Source organism: Ascaphus truei, chromosome 3, assembly GCF_040206685.1.
Source record: "Ascaphus truei isolate aAscTru1 chromosome 3, aAscTru1.hap1, whole genome shotgun sequence".
Lineage (NCBI taxonomy): Eukaryota > Metazoa > Chordata > Amphibia > Anura > Ascaphidae > Ascaphus > Ascaphus truei.
This window is the reverse complement of record NC_134485.1, coordinates 289,749,753-289,772,977: the sequence shown is the minus strand read 5'-3', so window position 1 is coordinate 289,772,977 and position 23,225 is coordinate 289,749,753. Positions and strand designations below refer to the sequence as shown.

General features: G+C 40.2%; 1 protein-coding gene across 3 annotated transcripts; it reads left to right on the top strand.

Moving 5' to 3' along the window:
- Positions 1-604: 604 nt before the first annotated feature.
- Positions 605-19,247, top strand: KLF5 (KLF transcription factor 5). Of its 3 annotated transcripts, none has more exons than XM_075591005.1 (4): positions 605-1,027; positions 3,681-4,503; positions 6,698-6,757; positions 17,150-19,247. In XM_075591005.1, exons 1-4 carry the CDS (start codon positions 824-826, stop codon positions 17,326-17,328), a joined length of 1,266 nt encoding a protein of 421 aa, XP_075447120.1. In that variant the 5' UTR covers positions 605-823; the 3' UTR covers positions 17,329-19,247. The 3 variants fall into 3 exon arrangements, with proteins under 3 accessions (XP_075447120.1, XP_075447121.1, XP_075447118.1); XM_075591006.1 differs by lacking the exon at positions 17,150-19,247 and adding an exon at positions 8,160-8,227 and having other exon boundaries at positions 3,645-4,503; XM_075591003.1 differs by having other exon boundaries at positions 606-1,027; positions 3,645-4,503.
- Positions 19,248-23,225: the final 3,978 nt, after the last annotated feature.

Sequence of the window (23,225 nt, the reverse complement as noted above, 5' to 3'; positions counted from 1 at the left end):
ATGATACCAGCCGTGTGTGAATAAAACCCGGGGCCATTCAGCTGCAGCGCGTTAAGTAAATGCAATCTTGAGATCATTTCATCCTTTATGTGTATTGACTTCTCTTCTTTTCCAGCAGTGGCAGCACAATGTATATGCGTGTGCGAGAGCCCCCCGTGCAGCCAGCCCCCCGTGCACAGAGTGAGAGGCAGCACAATGTATCCGCGTGTGCGCCAGCCCCCTGTGCACAGAGTAATAAGAGGCAGCACAATGTATATGCGTGTGCGCCAGCCCCCCGTGCACAGAGTAATAAGAGGCAGCACAATGTATCCGCGTGTGCGCCAGCCCCCCGTGCACAGAGTAATAAGAGGCAGCACAATGTATCCGCGTGTGCGCCAGCCCCCCGTGCACAGAGTAATAAGAGGCAGCACAATGTATCCGCGTGTGCGAGAGCCCCTTGAGCAGCCAGCCCCCTGTGCACCGATTGAGGGGCGGTACTTACACCACAACCCCCCCGGTGATGCACAAGACTCCCACGCACGCCCCTCCCCGCGCCGATGATTGGTCGCTGCTCCCCGGGCCCCGCCCACCACGTCCTGCCCCAGAATAAAGAGGACACTGTGAGACAGGTAGTACCGTGGTATACACACGCGCTGTACCAGGCATCCCGCGCCCGCCGCCGCTGCCGCTGGGGAAGGTTGTCAGCATCGCATCGCTTCCCTCCCCGCATGCTTCCCTCACCCGGCGGTGCGACCTTGTGGAGTTTGCACGCTGTGATAGTGTATATTATATAGATATAGGTGTATATATACACACACACACACCTGTGAAGATAGACTGGTCTATGGCTACTACGGTGCTGAGCATGAGTGCGAGGCTGGGTCCGGCACACATGCAGCGCTTGGATGAGCCGGTCTTTGCTCAGCTGAAGCCTGTCATGGGTGGAGGTGGAGGGCAGCACCAGGCTCGTGGGGACCCCGGTGCAGGCGGAGCTGTCTTTGGAGAGGACATGAAGGGGCCCCGACTGATTCCCGATGACATGGTGCTGGTAAGAGACCCTGCTTGCTTTACGTGTGTGGGAGGGGGCAGCAGCATCCGCCGAGTCCTTTGTACCGTCAGTGTCCTAATGTGAGGGGCAGCAGGTGAGGGGCTGGGGCAGCAGGCGAGGGGCAGCAGGTGAGGGTCTGGGGCAGCAGGTGAGGGTCTGGGGCAGCAGGCGAGGGTCTGGGGCAGCAGGCGAGGGTCTGGGGCAGCAGGCGAGGGTCTGGGGCAGCAGGCGAGGGTCTGGGGCAGCAGGCGAGGGTCTGGGGCAGCAGGCGAGGGGCTGGGGCAGCAGGTGAGGGGCTGGGGCAGGGTTTAGCTCGGGGCTCTCGGTACTTGTTGCTGTGACTGTCACGGTGTAATGCGGAGTATACTGTAGGAAAGCAGCAGCCCGGTGGGAGATCCCGCCTTGGAGGTAACTTTGTAGCGGGTTATTATCTAAATATCGCGGCTCCCCTGATTGTGTGTAACCCCCTATGTGCAAAATACAGCTACACTGAGGGCGACATGTAACATGGGAGAGGCAGTAGGGCGCCGGGGGGGGGGGGCACCAACATCTACACTACACTTCTCTGCTCCCGGGTCACAAGGAGCCCGCTTACTGACTGAGCAGCAACACCCCCCTCTACACACACTTACACTTATAGGGTCTCCTGGGTGCCCAGCACGGCCTGGCCCGGCACCGCACAGAGAGGGTGTCACAGCGGGGCACTGCCCGGGTGTGTCAGCGGCGGGGCACTGCCCGGGTATCACAGCGGGGCACTGCCCGGGTGTGTCAGCGGCGGGGCACTGCCCGGGTGTCACAGCGGCGGGGCACTGCCCGGGTATCACAGCGGGGCACTGCACAGACAGGGTGTCACAGCGGGGCACTGCCCGGGTGTCACAGCGGGGCACTGCCCGGGTGTCACAGCGGGGCACTGCACAGACAGGGTGTCACAGCGGGGCACTGCCCGGGTGTCACAGCGGGGGCACTGCCCGGGTGTCACAGCGGCGGGGCAGGGTTTGTATTTGGAGCAGAGTGACAGCAGATCAGTGCGGGCTGCAGCTGGCTGAACAGCTCGCCTCTTGCCTCCCAGTAGCATGACTGCTTATTACCCCTCGCCCCCACACACAGTCATGCAGAGCAGAAATAAAACGTGAGCCTGTCCCAGGGAAGCGATCCACATGCAACCAACAGCTGGGCGAGCTAAAATCAGAGGGGGCTAACCGCAAACTGAGCACTTCCCGGTTTCGTTTTCATATTATTCATTCACCAGGCTGGTATATGACAGGACTGCTATATTATCTGTAGCCGGGATCACTTCTGTGTTTCGTCTAAAAGCTCAATGTAAATTTTGGTTTTTAATGCGTGTATCAAACTGTGTGTTTATTTCAGAAGTCTGTTCCCCTCTCACTACAGTGTAGCTCTAATGGTTAATTATTCATTTATCACCCAGAGTTGTCAGTGATGCTGGCAATAAAGAGCTACAAGTCTTTTCCTGTTGATGCAAAAGCTGCAGGCACTGGCTAGATAACAGAGCTGTAAAAGTGGGTTAACATGAAGCTGGTCTGATAAGCTGTGTGTATCTTTTGGGGAAGTAACGCTAGTTTTTGTTTTGGAATTCTTTGAGGCATATTTCAAGTGAATTACTACATTTGTTTTCCATTTGTCAGATGATATATTTTGGGGGGGAGCAAGGGGATTAGGAATGACTGGAGTTTTTACAGTGCAAGGGGAATGTAACATTTGTCCATTGAAGAGTACATGATAAATGTTTTGCTGATGACTGACTGCGCTGGTAATACAGGAGCCTCTAGCCACCCACAGCTTCCATTCAACCTCTACAAAAAGCACCTCATTACCATTTTGGATAACTTGCATTTGTTTTAAGATTAAAATATAAATGAAAATGGTAAAATGTCAAATAGAAGCACATCAGTATTATCACTAAGTAAATGCACATGTTATATTTCTCCTCCATAAACAAAGACAAATAGGAATTTAGGGGATACTCCAGAAGATGTGTATCACACCCCTACCACTGAAGGTGAAAGAGGAAATACTGATCTACATTCTGTTTAAGCAGGTTGTCATTCTGTACTGTGCAATTGGTTTTCTGGGGCTAGAAATGACTGGAGTCCCACCTAGTTTTATTCACAGTTTCACACCTTTTGCCCTTCTGATGTTACTGGCCAATATCCTGCTCCCATATATCTGAACATAGAAGCATTCAAAAGCAAACAATTCCATATTTGACCCCCTCAATCCTAAATGTTTTGTTTTGAAGCGCTTCTTCCCATTGTTTGTATTATTCGTTATTTATATTCTGTCACGTGTATTACTGTTTTGAAGCGCGATGTACATTAATGGCGCTATATAAATAGATAGGCATACATACATGCATGCTTTGCGGATGGCAACATGGATCAGAAGCCCAAAGAAGTGTGTGCTTTGTGTGCAATTATAACACTGAACTTTGTTTTCATAGGAGAGCATTGAGATAGCTTAAGGTCTCACTTCTCTTACTACTAGCTCTTAGATCGTGCTAAAGGTAGAGTAGCAAGTTATATGTAAACATTTCATCAAATCTTCACAAATCGATCAATAACAGAACGTATATCTTTTTTGTTCTTGTGTTATTCAGACTAGATGTGAAATGGAAAAATATCTCTCCCCTCAGCCTCCACCAGTTCACATTATGCAAGAAGAAAAGAAATACAGACGACATAGTGCATCAGGTATCGACCAGTACTTCAGTGACGGTGATGGGCTTCCTTACAGTATCAACATGAATGTCTTCCTCCCTGACATCACTCACCTGAGAACAAGCCTCTATAAGCCCCAGAGACCACCTGTGACCCATATCAAGACAGAACCTGTTACCATCTTCAGCCAGCAGAGTGATGCTGCAACCACACAGCCTCTTCCAGAGTTTACCAGTATCTTCAGTTCTCATCAGAACACAGATGTACATAACATTTACATCAAACAGGAGCTCCCTTCACCAGACATTCAGCTTTCTTTGAACCCTCAACAGGGACAGTTATATCATTTATTAAGCTCACCAGATATAGATATGTCCAGCTCCTCAAACCAGACTTCCGTGATGGACTCTCTTGGCAATACTTCCATGGCCACAGAGATGTCTGGGTTCAACACGCTCCCCTCACCTGTGCAACAGACTGCAATGAAACAATTTCAAGGTATCCCTCAGTGCTCGTATGGTATGCCCAGTCAATTCCTGCAGCAACAGGAAGCCACCTACTTCCCTCCTTCACCCCCTAGCTCTGAGCCTGGCAGCCCAGATAGGCAAGTAGAGCTTCTACAGAGCCTAAACCCTCCACCGTCATATGCCGCCACAATAGCGTCGAAGATGGCAATTCACAACCCGACTTTATCTGCACCAGTGCCAATGACTTCACCCACCATGCATTCTATTCGTTACAATCGTAGGAACAATCCAGACTTGGAGAAAAGACGAATTCATTACTGTGACTACCCTGGTAAGACATCAGTGATTATGGGTCGTTTCCCTTATTTAAAAACAAGCCATTGTATATGAAGGTCTGATGTAAGAATTACAAATTCATATCCTCTATCAGGAGATACATATTGTCACAAAAAATAAATGCGTATCTGTTTAAATGAAATTTGTGCTTGAATTAGTTTTGCACATCTGTTTATACTCAGAAGTCCCTTCACAGGATAGTTCCAGTCCAGCGGTGGCCAACTCCAGTCCTGAAAGGCCACCAACAGGCCAGGTATTGGGTATATCCCTACTTTCGTACAGGTGGCTCAGTAATCCTGACGGAGCCACCTATGCTGAAGCAGGGAAATCCTGAACCTGATTTGTTGGTGGTCCCCGAGGACTGGCGTTGGCCACCCTTTTTCTAGTCTATAAACCTGGATCGCTTATTGTGCCTTTTTTATTTGTTTCTACACACAAAGTTGGCTGAAGATGCATTTTATATTTTGCACTACCTGTCATACGCAGAAACTGAATGTTTATTGGTTTTTCAAATAAAATCTCAAACAAATGCAACGCCAGACAGTGAAATAACAGACCATGGGATATAAGACATGGGGAGATATACACTAAGCTCTGCTACACTCTCACACCTGGTGCTACTCCATAAAGATGCCTCGTGGAGCTAGCAAGAGTCTTATAAAAAAAAAAAGCACAACTTAAAGTGGATATGGTCCATAAACCTAAGGAGCTTTTTAAAGAAATTTGCACACAAGGTTGAGCTCTATGGCTTTTAAAAATGCACGTGTGACTATTTTTAACATTACGCCAATACCACCACTTTCCAGCATGCCATGTGTTCTGATGTTCTGAAAATGAATCTATAGAGGTGTTCATGTAGCCACCTTTGTGAATTTGTCATAGAAAATTAGAGTATTATTACCAGGAAGACCCCCATACAAATGAATGGGTTGTGAAATGTAAATAGATTGGCAGTTGTATTTACATACCTGCATTGCTTTATATGCTCATAATGTGCATGTGGTGTCATGCACGGTAATGGATTTGTGGAACCCTATTGTTGAACGCCATGTCTTACAGCATAACGCTGCTGTGGAAATGTACGCCCTATATAACATTTAATAAAGTTCTGTAGCAGAAGGAATCTTCCATTGTGTGATATGGTGTGGGGGTAAATACTGTAATGACTAGATAATTATTGCTCTAACTTTAAATGAAATCATCTATCTTTTCGGATGGCTTTATTTTCTTGTAAAAGATGTTGATCTTAACCAATCCAGCAGTGTAGTGGTGTGCAGTACCTTGCACGACATGCCCACAGCTTTTAAATCTATACAACAGTTGGTTTATTGTTGGATGGTCTGCATAGTTTTCCAAGTGAAATGGTAGAAAAGACAGGTGTTTCAGTCTAAAATTTTTCATGCAAAGAAATTAAGTTTGAAGCAGCAATCCTTTTTTTTAGAGCAGAAACTTTTTTTTTCGGATCCGGGGACCCTCTACTCCCGAGATACTTACTGGTGTAGTTACATGGGCATTTAAATGGACATACAATAGGAAGCCGCAACCGATGACATTGCAGCTTCCTGTTGGCTCACGGGATCAGTGAGATGTGGCCATTTTGAACCCCATTCAGTGAGCGCAGACCCCAGTAAGTGTGGTACAGAGTGGTCCCTAGAGCTGAAAATAATACGGTTCTGCCCCAGATGACTTCCTAAATCCATGCTGTTTGGGATTTGAACAAAAAAGTCAGCATTTTAAATATCGCAAATTGTACACCGTAGCAAAGATCTTCATTTCAAGTTAGCAATGGCAAATACCAAAGTAATAATAAGCTCTTGGTACTTTATAACTCTGGAATCTCCCCAAGTATTTTTAGAATAGAAGAATGCAGATGAATATGCAGTGCTGGGAATAACTGATAAGCCAGTTCAATAAGAATAAATACATATGGACATTTGACAAACTACACCTGTCGTAACACTAATTGAGTCATCGCTTGAAGAAGCTTGAATACTTTTTAAGGATCACTAAAGGAATGTCTCGCTGAATGTGTACGAAGTTATTCTATGTGTTACAAATGTGCTATTGTCTTGTTTGTAAATACTTTTTAACGTTGGTGGTTCATGGTTTTTTTTTTGTTTTTTTTTTCCTTTGTGAAACAAATGATTTTCCATGTTAACAGCCGTGCTTTCTTTACTCTTCTATTTCAGGTTGCACAAAAGTTTATACAAAGTCATCCCATTTAAAAGCTCACCTGAGAACACATACTGGTAGGTACATTTCTTGTTCATTTTAATGGGTGTGTAAATATTATCAATAGAAGTCTTCCCTTTTTTTTTTTTTTTTTTTTTTTTTTTTTGTTACATGTTTTTTCAATCCTAAAGCTCTCCCATTCATGGCCTAATTTTGTTAGATGCTCTTTGTTCGTTGTGACAGTTAAATTAAATCACCTGGCTGCTTTTATTACTACATATGCAGAGGTCAGTTTGTGCCATTTATCTTCCAAGACATTTTGTTTCCATTACATTGCAGTTTGCCCCTTTTCTCCTTGCCTCCACCAGCACTGCTAACCCACATAATGTCTCTACACGCTGCAAGAAATGGCTGTCGGATTGCCTTAAATTAGTTTCAAAATGTTTTTAAAGGGGACTCTTGAACTGAAATTAGTTGAGAAACATTTTGGTTGTCAACTTCAACAGGGATTTAGGATACTGTAGTCGGGGGGTGTGGTGGATGACTGTAACTGACTTTTAGCAATAGCGCTTGTGACAGTTGGCAGTGAAACAGCTTTCAGTTAAAATGTCAAGACACCCTTGGGTGTGTCGGCAGTATTTTTAACTGTAGTAGAAACGGTTGGGCTGTTTCATTAACTATAGTTTGTGGGGGAACCTGGTGTCACATCAACATACTACTTGGTTGATTGTGGATATGGAGTGGTTGGTGCAATGAGATGCAACCAATACTGACATCTCTTTTTAAATACAGGTTGCCGTACTGTGAGTGCTTTCTGAACGATGATGGTATTATTAAAACAGGTGTATTTTTGAAGTTGTTGAGATTGGGGCGGCTGGATTGCTCTGCACCTGTTAAGGCAGTTCCTAGAAAGGGTAAAGTCCAACCTTTCCAGACACACTTTTGTCAGTTTAGCCGCGTTGATCCTTTATGACCGATAACGCTACAGACAGGATGCGTAAAAAATAACGCACTTTGTACAAGAAATTATTTTGAATAAATATTGTCAAGTCACAGTGGGGGTTGTCAGTTTGTATTTTAGTATAAAATGTCCTGGCAATGGATGCATTCAATGAATAAACAGCTGCTTTCTCCCCCCCCCCCCCCCTCCCCCCAACCTTGAAATTACAAACTCAACACTGTCATAATTCATTATCATAAACTGCCATGCAATTGTGATAAATCATGGTGCGCTGATGGTATGATTGCAACAATATGACAAAGGCAAACCAAACAATCGCAATGTATTTTATCCCTGTTGTAATTCTACTTGGTAGCTTTTCATGTTTCTGTGGGGGGGGGGGGGATGGGGGGCAAGACAAAGGCCTCCATTCAATATCCTGAAAAGTGGGTTAAACCACTTTTCACCATATTTAAAAAAGTGGATATATATATTTTTGTACAAGCCCTTTTATCCAGTTAAAAAATTTTTTTTTTTAGATAAGGCTCCAGTGTCTATTTTCGAGGCGAATGTAAGTCTGCACTTAAAGTAATCGTTCAGCGATAGTCACGCTAATTTACTTTATGCTACTTGGCTCCAAGAACTGTAATCCTTATCTAGCAAAATGTTTCGCCATTGCTATGGAAACAAGGTATTGTCTTAAGCGGTTAATTTAAATTAGTAGTTTCTTTACACCATTACAATAATCTCAAAGATAAATGTTACTAGGCCTATGTTAATCCTAGTTTTGATAAATGCAGCAGTTATCTCTCTAACAACCACTGTAAAAAATAGAAGCAATAGAACAAAGGTCTGTTTTGCACACTGTTACCATGCTAAACAAAACTGTTTTACCAATATGTGTTTTAATAATCCCAGTTTAAATATCTTTCTATACCGTATCCCACACATATATTGATTCATTGCTTTATCTGTAAACCTTGGCTCAGCAATGCTCTTGGCTAATTTATTGGCATGCTAAAGACATATATAATCCCATTGTATATTTTCAGTTATTAAAAATAAAAATCCTATCTACTTGCAGTTATTCTGTTAATCTGTATAGCCTGTTTGTTAGGGATGCAATTTGTGTTTTTTTTTTTTTTTGGGTGGGTGTTGGGGCGGCGAATGTAAGAATTTCTGTTGACTAAATTTACTTGAGCACGAGCTTTCTTTTTAGTGTTGAACTGAGCTGTGAAAAGTCATTGATATCCCAAGCCAACGTTGAATTATTTACGGAGCTTGTATACTTCCTAACATCTACTCTAATTAACTTTAACAAGTTTAGGTTTCATTAATCAAGCAGTGTTTGAACTGTGCATACAATACATTCAAAATACAGTAGATTGCTATTTGGTATTCTGTTTTCCACGTGTGTAACGAATCAATGATTCAATTCAGCGATTTTAAGCACATCTTCTAACAATGTATCTTTGCAGTTCAATTTGCTTCGTGTACAACTTGAAACTTTTTTTTATCTTAATCTTTAAAACACCATTATTACAACTAAGTTGTCTTCAAAGCAAAGCCTAAATTAATAAGAGAGTACCATGTAATTCAATTTAACAAAGCTTTGTTTAATATTCTTTAAATGGCCTTGGGGTATTTAGCAGACATGTTTATCTGGCCAAACTCGTTCTTTAGTAATCGCTGACTATTCAAACTGCATTTTCTTCCTAATCTTAGTTTCTTGACAATGCCTTTAAATCACCTGTGAATGATAACCTCCCTTTACAATCTGTCATTTTAAATCAAATAAAAAGCCTGAAGCAAAGTTTGTCGTAAGAAGTCAAAACAGACTTTCTGCAATTCCTTTGTATCAAAACCCCTTAGTCTTTTCATAGTATTTATTCAGCCTTGTTGTTCCTTTCAGTTGGCTTAAATGCCTTCTAATAGATTTTGTTTCAGAACAAACATACATTGAAACTTCACTGTTAAATGCTGGAAGAACCGCTGTGGTCTGTTGGTATCTCCTTATTCACTGAAGTCAAAACAAAGTTGGGCAGTTTCTTGGCAGAAAGCTGCTTCTCATGGAGGCGATGCAGAAAGAAAACAATGTTTAATATCTGCTTTAATGCAGCAGTTTAAAGTACTTGCTAATAAACATCCAGATTACATGAAGTTGGTGAAAATAAACACAAAATATATATATATTTTTTTTAATGCTGAGGCCATTGTAGAACAACTTGTGAATCCGGATTAACGCCTGCACATTTCAAATGGGTGATGGGCCCCCCTGACCTCCCAGTCTAAGTATCCATACCAGCTCTTGGTGGCACTAACCAAGTCCTCATACACTTCAGTAACCACCTTTGTTAGATTGCTAGCTCTGGACATGTACATTTGACTGGATAACAATATATTTGCTTATGACAGCTAGATAACATTATTTAATCTGAATGAAGCCCCCTGTAAAGTCTCTTTATTAGTCATTATTAGTTACACAATATTATGCTCACGTTTAGAAGGGAACACCTCCCCTCCAGACACATGGCATTTTCTTTGTTAAACATGCATAACGTGTACATCAGCATTATATACTGTGTAAGCTTTTTATAGTTTGGGTGGTGGATTTTGTGACTAACTTGTAGATCTATAGAAGTACTGTATCTGTTCCACAAAAGCTACCTTGGTATGAATTGGTGGGACCCATTGACCCTTTACAGCTTTTATTTATGTTTGATCTGTTATCAATGCGTAACATAGCCCAAGGGTTGCTTGGGGATTTTTATTGCGAACTTCTACTGTCTGTTCTGCATCACATACGCCAATAATGGGTCTCTACATATCCCTTCCCAGTGTAGTTTGGCATTTTAGGCAAGTTTGTTGTGGTGTGGGGCGGGGGGGGGGGGGGGGGGGATATTTCTCTTTATACCCATTACTCAATAACGGAACTACTCCTTCTAAAACCAGTATTTTGAGCATTTTTAACAGCAATATGTACTAGAAACCTGAAAAGGGGGGAAAATGGCACTAGGGGCTTTTGGGGAAAAAAAAACTTAAGTTTCTCCTCAAACAAAATATGCATCACAATATGCATCACTGATCTGGTGAACGATGACATTTAACAGAAATGATCGTATTAAGCAGTAGGTAGCACTTTATTACAGCGGTGCATTATTTTCTCATTGACGGCAACAGATCTATTTTATAATCTATAATCACAATATTGCACCAGTGCACTACAGGCATACCCCGCGTTAACGTACGCAATGGGACCGGAGCATGTATGTAAAGCGAAAATGTACTTAAAGTGAAGCACTACCTTTTTTCCACTTATCGATGCATGTACTGTACTGCACTCGTCATATACGTGCATAACTGATGTAAATAATTTGGTTTCAGCTGAGAAGTGAAGGCATGTTTATTGCTACCACTTAACAACTAGAAGCTCATTTCATAGTGCACTCCTAGGCTTTTAAAACTTAACATTTAATTGATAATGTGGATAAAATGAGTTCTTAACACAAAGTGATAATAATAAATACATATAATGTACAGTGGCGGGAGGGAATGAGGAGACGATAGATGGCCAAGGTATATAGTCTAATATGCTGATGTCTGATAATACAGATCAAAAAGCAGTGATACCTAATAGGCCTTGATAGGAGAGTGGGTTACTCAGCTGGGAAAGCTTAAAGGTGCTTGCCCTGTGTATGTGTATTGTGTGTCATGTGGCATAGCGTACCGAGCACCCAACCTGTATTGATAAATAGCCCAAATCAGTGTGCTAGTCCTAAGTTTAATAAATACAATGTTGTTGCTAATAGATATAATCTACCATATTGAAACTAGTAGATATAATCACTGTATGTGCAACTCAATAACAGGTTGGTGGTACGTGGATTGATTCTGCGCCCAATGACATTTAACAATCACTCTACACAGATAGTATATACGGCAGGCTACTAATAATAAAAGACCAGAATAAGCTGATACTAAACACTCTGCTAGGTATTAAAGCAGTAAACAATATATTACTGTGGTTGTTGAGTTAGCCGTCAACAAATAATCAATACTGTGAATGATTGTCCTTAGCAAAAATCCCTGCATACATAAACTTTTGTAAAAGTTAACCTGTTATTGAGTTGCACATACAGTGATTATATCTACTAGTTTCAATATGGTAGATTATATCTATTAGCAACAACATTGTATTTATTAAACTTAGGACTAGCACACTGATTTGGGCTATTTATCAATACAGGTTGGGTGCTCGGTACGCTATGCCACATGACACACAATACACATACACAGGGCAAGCACCTTTAAGCTTTCCCAGCTGAGTAACCCACTCTCCTATCAAGGCCTATTAGGTATCACTGCTTTTTGATCTGTATTATCAGACATCAGCATATTAGACTATATACCTTGGCCATCTATCGTCTCCTCATTCCCTCCCGCCACTGTACATTATATGTATTTATTATTATCACTTTGTGTTAAGAACTCATTTTATCCACATTATCAATTAAATGTTAAGTTTTAAAAGCCTAGGAGTGCACTATGAAATGAGCTTCTAGTTGTTAAGTGGTAGCAATAAACATGCCTTCACTTCTCAGCTGAAACCAAATTCTGTCTAGTGCAGCTCATCAGTTGCACCCACCGCCAATCTTGACGGCTCAGGCACCATCATATTCTCATCACATTATTTGATTTAGTGAGCATTATATATATTTCTTTTTGGTTTCCATCTGATGTAAATAATGCATTTGTAACAGGCTCTATAGTCTCCCCGCTTGCGCACAGCTTCGGTACAGGTAGTGAACTGATATTGCTGTTCAGGACGTGCTGACAGGCGCATGCGCGAGCTGCTGTTTGCCTATTGGGCGATATGTACTTACTCGCGAGTGTACTTAAAGTGAGTGTCCTTAAAGCGGGGTATGCCTGTATTGCAATGCAACTTTGGTATATTCATGGCTGCATTTACTGTTTTGTTTGGGTTCAAGGTTGCTTTTTCACATGGGTGAATTATTCATGCACCAGTGACCTCCAGCTACAGTACAGCTTTTCTTGTTAATTTAAATACCAGTGCTCTGACGTCACGTTTGATCTATTATTGGCAGCATTTGTTAGGGAAGGTGTATGGATTCGTGCAGAATGGTGTATGTACCATTTTTCGCACAATTATAATCCATGAACAATTTGGCTACATTGACAAGTCAAAACACTGGTAGCAAAAAACAAATGTACTTTTCCTCTTTGAAAGTGCTTGTCTCAAACATTTTGTAAACAGCTTACCAATGTAATTGGCTTCCCTAATTCCTCAAGTCCAATTTTTTTTTTTTGGAAAGCTTGAGTTTTTGTTTTTTGTCTGCAGTAACTGAATTGTTTGACCCCACCCCTATAATGTTGATGTTAATCCCTACTTTGTCCAAGATCCAAAAAGAAGTGGGAGGTATTCCGCCTCCCATAGTCTCCACTTTCCAAGTGTCACACGGGCCATGTATACAAACTAGAAATAAAAAGTAATTTTAAAATGCTCAACATTGCATTTGTTACTATACATGCAACTGTTGCTAAATCCCTAATTACCTTTAACTTAATACAAAGACACAAAGGGAATTTTAAGCTTGCCATATTTGTCTGAAAATAACAATCAATTTTTTTTATCCTTTCTGGTTATATAACTGTTGTACCAAGTTATTTTCTATATAGATCAGGGATGGGTGTAAGTACATAAGAATTATGCACTCAATACCGGCACGGACAAGTACAAAGAATAAAGATGTTTGTTTATACCATGAAACGCCAAGTATCCCGACATTTCGTTCCTCAAAGGGACCTCCTTCCAATCTTTGTTAGTGTTTGTATTTAGTATATCTGCACTTGCTCTTCCTTTGGAAGATATTCTATATATTTTTGCAGAAAGTTAACTTTTTGCTGGGATCTACTTAAAAAATCTGAACTCTGGATTGTGTTTACACCCCATACCAGTGCTTTATACTAGTCTTCTCCTTTGCCTCCCCCCGCCTGGAAGAATAAAAAAGTTTGATATAGATATATAATATATCTATCTCTACGACTTTGTTTAGCTTTTAGCTGTTGCGCTTTAAGACTTACAAAATGGAGTGAGTTGTTCTTTATCTACAGTACTTAATACAAGATATTAAAAATATACTTTAAAGCCGCAGCCCACATTGTCTTGGGATGTTTTCGCCTTGCATTTGTGCCTTGCATTTAGAGGGTTTTTTAAGTTTTTAAACCTGGGTTAACAAAATGTACATGCCCATTCATTTTTTGTAGGCAACATTAGGCTGCGCTTATAGTGCCAGTGCTGTGACCGATGACGTCGCCACTAGCAAAAGTTATATTTCAGTTTTAAGCGATGTCGCTGGCGACTAGGCCAGTGACGTCACAAAGGGGGGCAGTCAAATTTACCCGGCTTCAAAATTTTTGGTAGCCCTTACTATAAATGCTTGCGATGGAGCCAATGGATTTGTTTTGGAGCGGTGTCCCCGGCACCAGGCGCCGCCTGCTCTATGAATTTCTCTGGACCTACTGTTGTCTTTATATTATAGTGTGGAAAGGGGCAGGATTTACTTAATAAAACACTGCAAACTGAAAAGTTGTCTGCTCCTATAGAAGAAACAAGCTTTTGGCAAAATTTCAATCCTTAATTTGTATACACACAAACTTTTCTGGCCCCCTCGGCTACCAGTGCTTTGAAAAATGTTTTGTCAACGGATGGTTCCATAGAAATCCTTTCATCACATTCAGAAAGACAAGGTAACTATTCATAGTAAATACTGTGAATTTATATAAATAGAATTTTATTTTGGCACCAATGTTAAAAAAAAAAAAAGAAAAAAAAAAAAGAAATGCAGGCAATACATTTACAGACGCTTGGACCCTCCTTTTGAATATCCTAATTGTAAAAACTTAAGTTAAAATTATTTGTGCTACTTCTAAGGAAAATGAAACCATGTTATCAGCCTTGTTTTCTTCTGCTGCAGGGAGCAATTGGGTATTATGATGGAAACATCTCTATAGACATTCACAGTAAACTCAATACAGCAGCGCTCCACTGCTTACCCGGGGGCCAATTCCAGCCCACGTAGGGCCTTAAAGTGGCCCTTGCATGGTGTTGACTTCATTGTAGTTGCTTAGACAGCAATGTCCAATTTTTCATACAAATTCACTTGTGAGCTTAAGTAATGCAAATATATGTGGTTCAGGTGTTTATGCTGGTGAATTCCTGAAGTATAATAATGAAGTCTCTATATATACCCCAAAATACTTTAGTACTTTTGTGGCCCTTTTTACGCTCTTTGCATCCGACCCCTTTTGGTAATTAGTTGAAGAGGCCCTGTGACACGCCCATTGGAGACGAATTATGTCCACTTTGAAATGAACATAAATGCTGTAATCTTCTGAATAACCAGATGTTCTGCTATAGAATCTAAGTGGTGGGGCTAATAAAACTGCAGCGTGTATGCTACTAACCGTGCAGTATGCGTGTGGAGCCGCGCTTTCTTTTCATACATGAATATCTGCTTTGAAGTCATGGTGATTTCTCCTCCCTGCAAGAACCTTGTTGCATCTTTTGCTTTATGACCTGACTTTAAGGACTGAAGCCGCATAGTGTGCAATAATTGAATTTCTATTTTATACGCAATTGCTCTTCTACATTGGTTACTGGAAAACATATTTCTTTAACCGTTTTTAAAGTTTTCATTGTGAAACAATGATGCAAAAGTTTAAATGTCCAATTTAAAGTACATTTCAGCAGTACAAAGTTTTATTTTAAAAGTTTTGCACATTCCCTCGGCAGTCAAGGGTTAAAACCTGGTTTCTAGCAATGCTATGCATGATATTTCTGGCTTGGAAAGGGAAAGTGGTAGTGTACTATTTGGCTACAAATTGGTACCAGTTTCCTCCATGGTGTTTTTACTTGAACAGTGCTGACACTTTAACAAATCCCATAGAAGTTCTTCTGAAGTGGAGGAGTAGCTGCTTTTTACTCACAGTGGAATACCTGTTTTGATTCAGTCGTCATGTTCCAGTAACTGAGCTAAAACACATTACTCTTGGAAGAATGGGATTTTTGATTTAACACTGTGGAAGTCTCGGAGAACTTGTAGAATTTGTTGGCACAGAAGCAAATCCTTCATGTATATCGTGGCAACCGTGCTTCAGTCAACAAGATCAACAAATTGTGCCCTGCATTTCAGACAATGCTGTCCCTGATTTTTTTTTATTTTTCATTAGTCAATAATGGTAAATAGTTTTTAAGCAGTTATAAGCTTAAACTGAATTCAGAATTTGTGGCGTTGCATATTCTATTCACAATGGTATTGCACCATATTGTAAAATCCAGTATTCTTTACACTTCTACTAAAAATAGCGCATAGTTTTGCTTTGTTTCTTCTGTTACGCCAAATAAATAAGGCTTCATTTGTGTAAGTTGTACTTTGTGCTTTTTCATCTCTAAAGTGTGTGTGTGTGTAGCTCAATTTTGAGTAGTACGGATACTTTGTCACAAATGTACATAGTGAGATCTCATGATGTATGTATTTGTCGTGCATGCTGTTGAAACCGTGCAGTAATGTGCTTACTGTCATCGTAGCACGAACATACATTTAAAAATGACAATTGGGTGAACATTGTGTTCTGAGTATTAGACATTGGTGATTAATGACTACATTCTTAATTTGGACTATGGTTTTAATTAAATGCTATGTAATTGCTGTTGGAGATGGATGTTTTCACAAATAGATTTCCTCATGAAAGACAATGCCTTTTTACAAGTGGCTGCAGATCACATCGCAAATTGATGGTGTATTTTCTGTAATCCAATCATGAATTACAGAAGTTTTGAGAACCGTGGTGGAATCCCCATTGCCTGACATGAACCCATTGTCTTAACAAACTACAGGGAAAAAAGTTTTTCTATAATGTGCATTTCTTTAATGGTCTGGGGTATAAGCGAGTGCAAAAAGCAATGCAACCTGGAAGAGAAGGCAGCTTTAATGTCCCTATAATAAGGCGACTTATCAAGAGTGCCACTTTCATATTTGGTGGCTACTAAACTACTAGGCTTAAATGATTAATATTGGACTTTTGTATTACTTTATGGATGCTCTTGAACATGGAAGTAGGTCATGACCCTAAAGTATGGTAGTGACTAAACATTCCATACAAATTAAAATACCTTTCAATACAATGCGTAATTGGTAGTGTTTTATGGATATATTGTGTGATCTGTGCTGTACTATTCAAGGGTGAGTACTACAGATAAATAGAAACTGCATGTTTGTGGCATCCTTCACGTGTTTTTCTTTAGTGCCGGCTGCATGTTATAGGAACATCTCCTGAAATTATGCAGCTGGATTCATACTTTCTTATTTTTTTAAAAATTATTATTGAAACGTTTAATAACTTTTAGGGTGTGTAATGAACTGTTGCAAGTAAGATTTGAATACTTTATTTTTTTTTTTCCTTTTTTCCTTTTATGTATTGTTAATGAGATGTCCAATTGTTTTTACAGGAGAAAAACCATACAAATGTACGTGGGAAGGCTGTGACTGGAGGTTTGCTCGCTCAGATGAACTGACCCGTCACTACAGAAAACACACAGGTGCTAAGCCCTTTCAGTGTGCAGTCTGCAACCGCAGCTTCTCCCGCTCTGATCACCTGGCCCTGCACATGAAGAGACATCAGAACTAATCTGGACTCTTTCCTTGAGGCTCTTAACTATGCAATTTTCCTTTTACTGCCTCAACTGAAATATACTGCAGATGGTAGCATACCAGTAGTCATTGCTGCCGCAGCTCATTTTCTCTGCTCTAATGTGGATTTGATCTGAAAGGGGCAAAGAAGAGAAACTGGAAAAAGCACATATATGTTTTCTATTTATGTGGATGCAGGGAAAACACTATTAAAATAAAATGTGATCAGTCCTTTAAGGAACCTAATGATCTTTGCTCGAACAAATTATTTTTTTTATATATATTTAGCAGGTTTCATCTCATTACAGATTATTTACATCTCAACACGGAGGCTTTTAGGGTTGTTTTGACCAAAGCACTGTCTTTGTTGTGGCAGTGTTTAGTAAATTAAATGAGGTCACACATGATTGCACGCAAAGGACAAGCCATCGTTTTGCAAATCTGAAAAACCTAACTTCATAATACTTGATCATGCAAGTAGATTTTTTTTTTAGTTAATTTAACTACAGTGCAGCCACGGAACAATTTTTTTGTTTTTATTAATACCCATATTTTATCATACTGTATCTACATAAACCTTTAAACTGGACTCTGAGTATGTAATAATCACCTATAAATTGTTTGTTTTACTTACTTTACTGGTGGTACAACAAATTCTAAAGAACATTTATTGCTGTTTTGAGTTGGCTATCCCCCCCCCTTTTTTTTTTTATAACCTGAAATGATATGCACTGATGTTTTGAAACAAAATTGTATTTATAATTAAAAAAAAAACTCTGGCGTTCTTTACATGTAGGGTGTTTTGCCATTAATAGAATGTATGTAAATTAGTTTGATAAGCTAAATCAAAATTACATTTTAAACATGACTGAACTGGATCTATTGGGGTACGTCGCTGAAAACTAGCCCACGCAAACCATTATTTGTTCTCAAACACACAGAAAACAAGTGATTGGAGTGAGCACTGGCTTACATAGTGTTTAACAACTCCCTTTTGTAGGATGTTGTATCCATGATTTTTATTTTTTTTTAATTTTAATTGAAAGGTGTGCCCACTGAGTGCATTACCTAACGCTTGAAGAAAGTTAGAATTATATAAAGCCTGGAATCATTTCCCTACACAACCCATACACTGCGCTGACATTTTTATACTGGAACATTATGTATATTCCAGTATATTTTTTTTTTTTTCCCCTGTTACTTCCACAAGGCAATTTGCACTTGTTCTGTAGTTCTTTCTTTTGAACGCCTTCCTCACCTTCAGACTCATGACTGCTTGGGTATTGCTGAATAAAAAGTTTGACTACCTTGGGAAAAAAACAAGACGGTTTAGAATTCGTTTTGGTAATAACCCCAATAATGTGGGGTTTCACATGTAAAATTATGTTAATGGACACAGTAATTAATATAAATTACCATGCTGTTTACTTGCATATACTTGCAGTATCTTACATAACATAAACAACTAAGTAAAGGCTTCAATGAAGGTGTGATGCACCAAGAAACTTGACATGGTGTTAATTATGCAAAGGAAAAACACTGAAAGTACATAGAAAGGGTCTCAATTTCTTTTAAATACTATTTTTCACTCTATTTATTTTGTGGTACATGGTACAATTTTTGTAAGATTGCTATTTTACCTACATTTTGATAAATTAACATTTTGTTATAGCCTTGCAAGTATGCTTTTAAAACCTGTAAATATAAGGAGTGTTTGTAAATAGTTTTGTAAGAGCCTTCAAATGTTTATACATACGATGTGCACTGTTTGTTGTTTTTTTTGCTTCCCCCTTCCCTGTATTTTTGTATTCTGGTACTTATCCAAAGTTGAGCAAATGGCTGTATTTGCAAAAAGAATGTAATGATTGCCTTTATACTGAAACTATTTGGGAAAATAAACTAAAGTGCCTAAAAGTACATCTGTGTACCGTTGTTTTTTCTTTTCTTTCTTTAACGATGATCACACTTTTCTTTGCTGTGCAATCCCAGAACAACTAGGGCTCAAGGCTAAAATACACCTTGCTATGCAAATACATTTTGGCAGTGGGGCCATGTGATCGCTATTATTGCAGTCATGTCTACATTTCTATCACGATTGCCCTGAATGGAAGAAGTCCTCTTCTATTGAAATGGCTCCGGTGCCTCTTACAGCTGATGTAAGAATCGGTCCGAGGCATGGCATATAATCATGTGACGTTCAGCAAACGGCACAAGGAAATGCCTGCTCTAGTGCCATTCCCTGAATTTCACATGGGCACTGTAAAGGTATAAGGTGCCATTATATTGCACTTCCACCAAGCCACCCTCACCCCCCTGCACAACCACACTTATTTTGTTTTGGGACATTGTAGCTGCTTTTATATAGCTCTTGTATATTTGAGAGGTTGTGTGTGCCATCCTGGCGTTACTAAGCCACAATGTGGGATATCTTGCCCCGATCAGGTGGTGCTATTCGAGTCCAATGGGAGCTTGATGAATCCTGGCCTGTATGTTTGGCACATAGTCCTGATTTATAATAATGTTAATTATTTTATATACTCTTAAATAGTAAATGGGTATTCAAAACTATAGGGGGAACCACACATGGGCAATAGTTTAGCAGCACAGCGGTATTATCTGGGCCAGTTAGTTTGCCACAGGTGATGCATTGTGTGACTTCCTCCCCTCCCCCTTGAAATGAAAAGCATTAGGTGATCTAATGTGAAATATTTTTAAATTTATGCGGTACGATAAATGCCCAAAGGATCTAAAGCCATTTTTTTTGGGCAGGCCTTGGAGCACGCGATCTATTTTTATCATTTTTTTATTTTTTTTAAATGTACAAAGTAATGGGTGTAACCGAGCGGACACGTGTTTCTTTGTCATTACTTTTCACAATTTTTAATTTGGGCTGATGTAAGGTTTTTTTTTTTTTTTTTTTTTTTTTTTTTTTTTTAAATGTGAAATATTGAGCATGTTAAGACGTGTGCTATCTGTAGATGTAATAAATAAAGGTATCCTGTTTTAAAAAAAATAAAAAACAAAACAAAAAAACAAACCAGGCACAGCCACCATGCAATTGGGTCCTACATTGGCTTTAACAGAGTCACTAAGTTTTGAAACTAAAGGAAATACTCCAATGACTATTATGCCAAGATTATTAGGTTGACTTGCCCCCTTTAGCTCTTGAGCTATGGTTGGGCATATAGAAACTCTGCAATCAGGCTTAATAAAAGCATTTTTAAATACAGGCAGTCCTCGGTTATCCGACACAATGTGTTACTCAAAATGGCGTAAAGCGAAACACGTTTTCCCATAGGAACACTGTTTAAATGAGAGGTTCCGTTCCTGAAGGCATTTTTAACACTAAAATACACCAAAGATTTTATGCAGGCAATAAGATATGCAGCACATACATAAATTATATAGTGTATATACTGTATTATGTGTGTGTGTGTATATATATATATATATTAACATAATAAATAATATATTATACAGTATAATATTATATACGCTCTTACAACGTTGTTTGTGAATGTGTGTGTAATATATATATATATATATATATATATATATATATATATATATATTACACACACTTGCAAAGCATCGTAAGAGCGTTGGATAAGCCATTTTGGCGTTGTAAAAATGAATATAGGTATGCATTGCATAGCGTTGGATAAGCCATTCGTTGTAAAGCGAAGCGTTGTAAAACGAGGACTGCATGTATAGTTTTATTCATTAAACTAAAGCAAAGACCATTAATATTGTTTGCGGCTGAATTAACACCTTAAGCCTGCAAATTGCTGAAGCAGAGGATTGTGCCATAAACTTATGTAGCCCTGTGTGGTTTGGGCTATAGGTCTGCCCTCCTCCTGGCAGTAATCCATGCGTAAGGGCAGGTTTGCCAGGAGCTATCATGGGTTTTCCCCACTTCATCCTGTGCAGTGAGTCAGTGAAGGCAGTGTCATCGGGCTCTGTGTCCAAATAGAAGACACAGGGGTGGTGCCTGCTGGAGTTACTTACTGCATAAGCCCTTCCTATTTAGTTGAGTCTGTCCCTTCAGTGAGAGGGGCAAGGTAACCCAGACCAAGCTGCCAGGACTAGCAGGCTTGAGGCCTCCCTACGGGGAGTGAGGGTATACCCCATACCTCCTATCTAATATCCCATACCTCCTATCCTAAAAGAGGATAGGGGAAGAGCAAGATCCACTCTCGGTGACCTAGGCTGGGAGTGAGGTCAGGGACATCCTGCAGAGAGACAGCTTGCTGTGTGATCTGGCTGCTGAATAGAAGAGACCAATAAAGAGACACTGCACTTTTACCTATACTAGTGCCTGAGAGTGAAGTAAATCGGGAGGGGAGACGTCATTCTTTTGCAGTTACTTCACCCCCATACAGCTGGTGACTGCCCGAGATGGAGGCACAATCCCCAGAAGCCTGTCCTGCCCATCCCCTATACCATCGTGTGGGAGACTCAGGGCCCCATGTTACCAGCAGGTATGCACCACACTAAGACACGTAGCCTGAGCAGTAGATTCCCAAGGAGACCCTATGTGAGATTGGGGGGGTGGGGAGAGGGGGAATAATGGTTACAATTATTTATTTTTTAAACTAGATGTGAGTCTTGGTAGTCCATTGTGCGATTTCCAAAAAGGCAAAGGCAAGGATGTCGATAGCATTTAACCGCTCATTGTGATGTGTTATTCTACATCGTGGTATAGGGAATCCTGGCCAAAGGGACCTTTATTAAAAAGTGGTACATGATAACGCACCTTCAATGCTGAAAGGCTGAATTTGGCCCCATTAAAATATATGGGCCTAAAAAGAGCCATGTTAAAATATGCTGGAAGTTGTTTTATGGAGTAGCATGGGTAAGTAAATATACCGGTTGCTAACATCCTTATGGATTTAGGGATCTACATTAGGTTCTGCCATGTTGGCAATAAAAATATCCTTCATCAGGTCTAGTAGGGTCAGTAGTAAAATAATATAAGAGGCAGTAGGTAGAATGCCATCTTTTTATTGGACCAACAAATGATTATCATACTACATTCTTCTTTGTTATTTTACATCATTAGGTCCTTGACTTTCATGTGCAACACCATCATCTCTCTATTCCTGGAAAATCATTGATGTGAATGTGTTGAGACACTACTTCTCGCTCTCTACCCCTCGCTCTCCCGCTCCCTCTCGCTCTCTCGCTCCCTCTCCCCCTCGCTCTCGCCCTCCCCCCAACCCCCTCCCTCTAGCGTTAAACTCCTTTCCTTCTCCATCTTGGATGGGAAGAAAATGTGGGTGTTGTCGCATCCTTTTATAACCAAACAAGTAGATGGGGATGACCATCATAAAATGCAATTGACAAGGAGAAGGCTAACGAGATTGGAAAGATACAATGCCAGTGTTATCTAACAGTTTTCAGTGACTTTTTTGAGTCCTTCCTTATTTTTTTTTATGTAACATAGCTTCAAGGTTTTGCCCTCATTATGAATTATTTTCAAACTGTATGCAGATGAACGAAACTAGAACGCAACCCTTAAGGTAAGCCTGGTTTACAAATAAATAAATATATATACAAATGCTTTTTTTTTGTACACATACATTTTTGTTCATTGCTTATCTCGCACTGTCATGTGCCCTTCATATTTTCATCTTTGTGGCTATTTATGGGACTTAACTATGAAAATCAAAGACAAAATTCCTCTTATTTGCCGCAATGTTCAGTCATAAGACTCTTAGTTGAATCTTGAAAACTTTTATTTAGAAGAATTAATATCAAACGCACAATGTAAATATTGCACTTGAGCAAGGGGGTTTCCCGAAATATGATTTGAGGGGAATTCTGCTAAATAAAAGTTTTGAAAGAATCAACTGAGAGACTTAAAACTGAAAAGTGCGGCGAATAAGAGGAAAC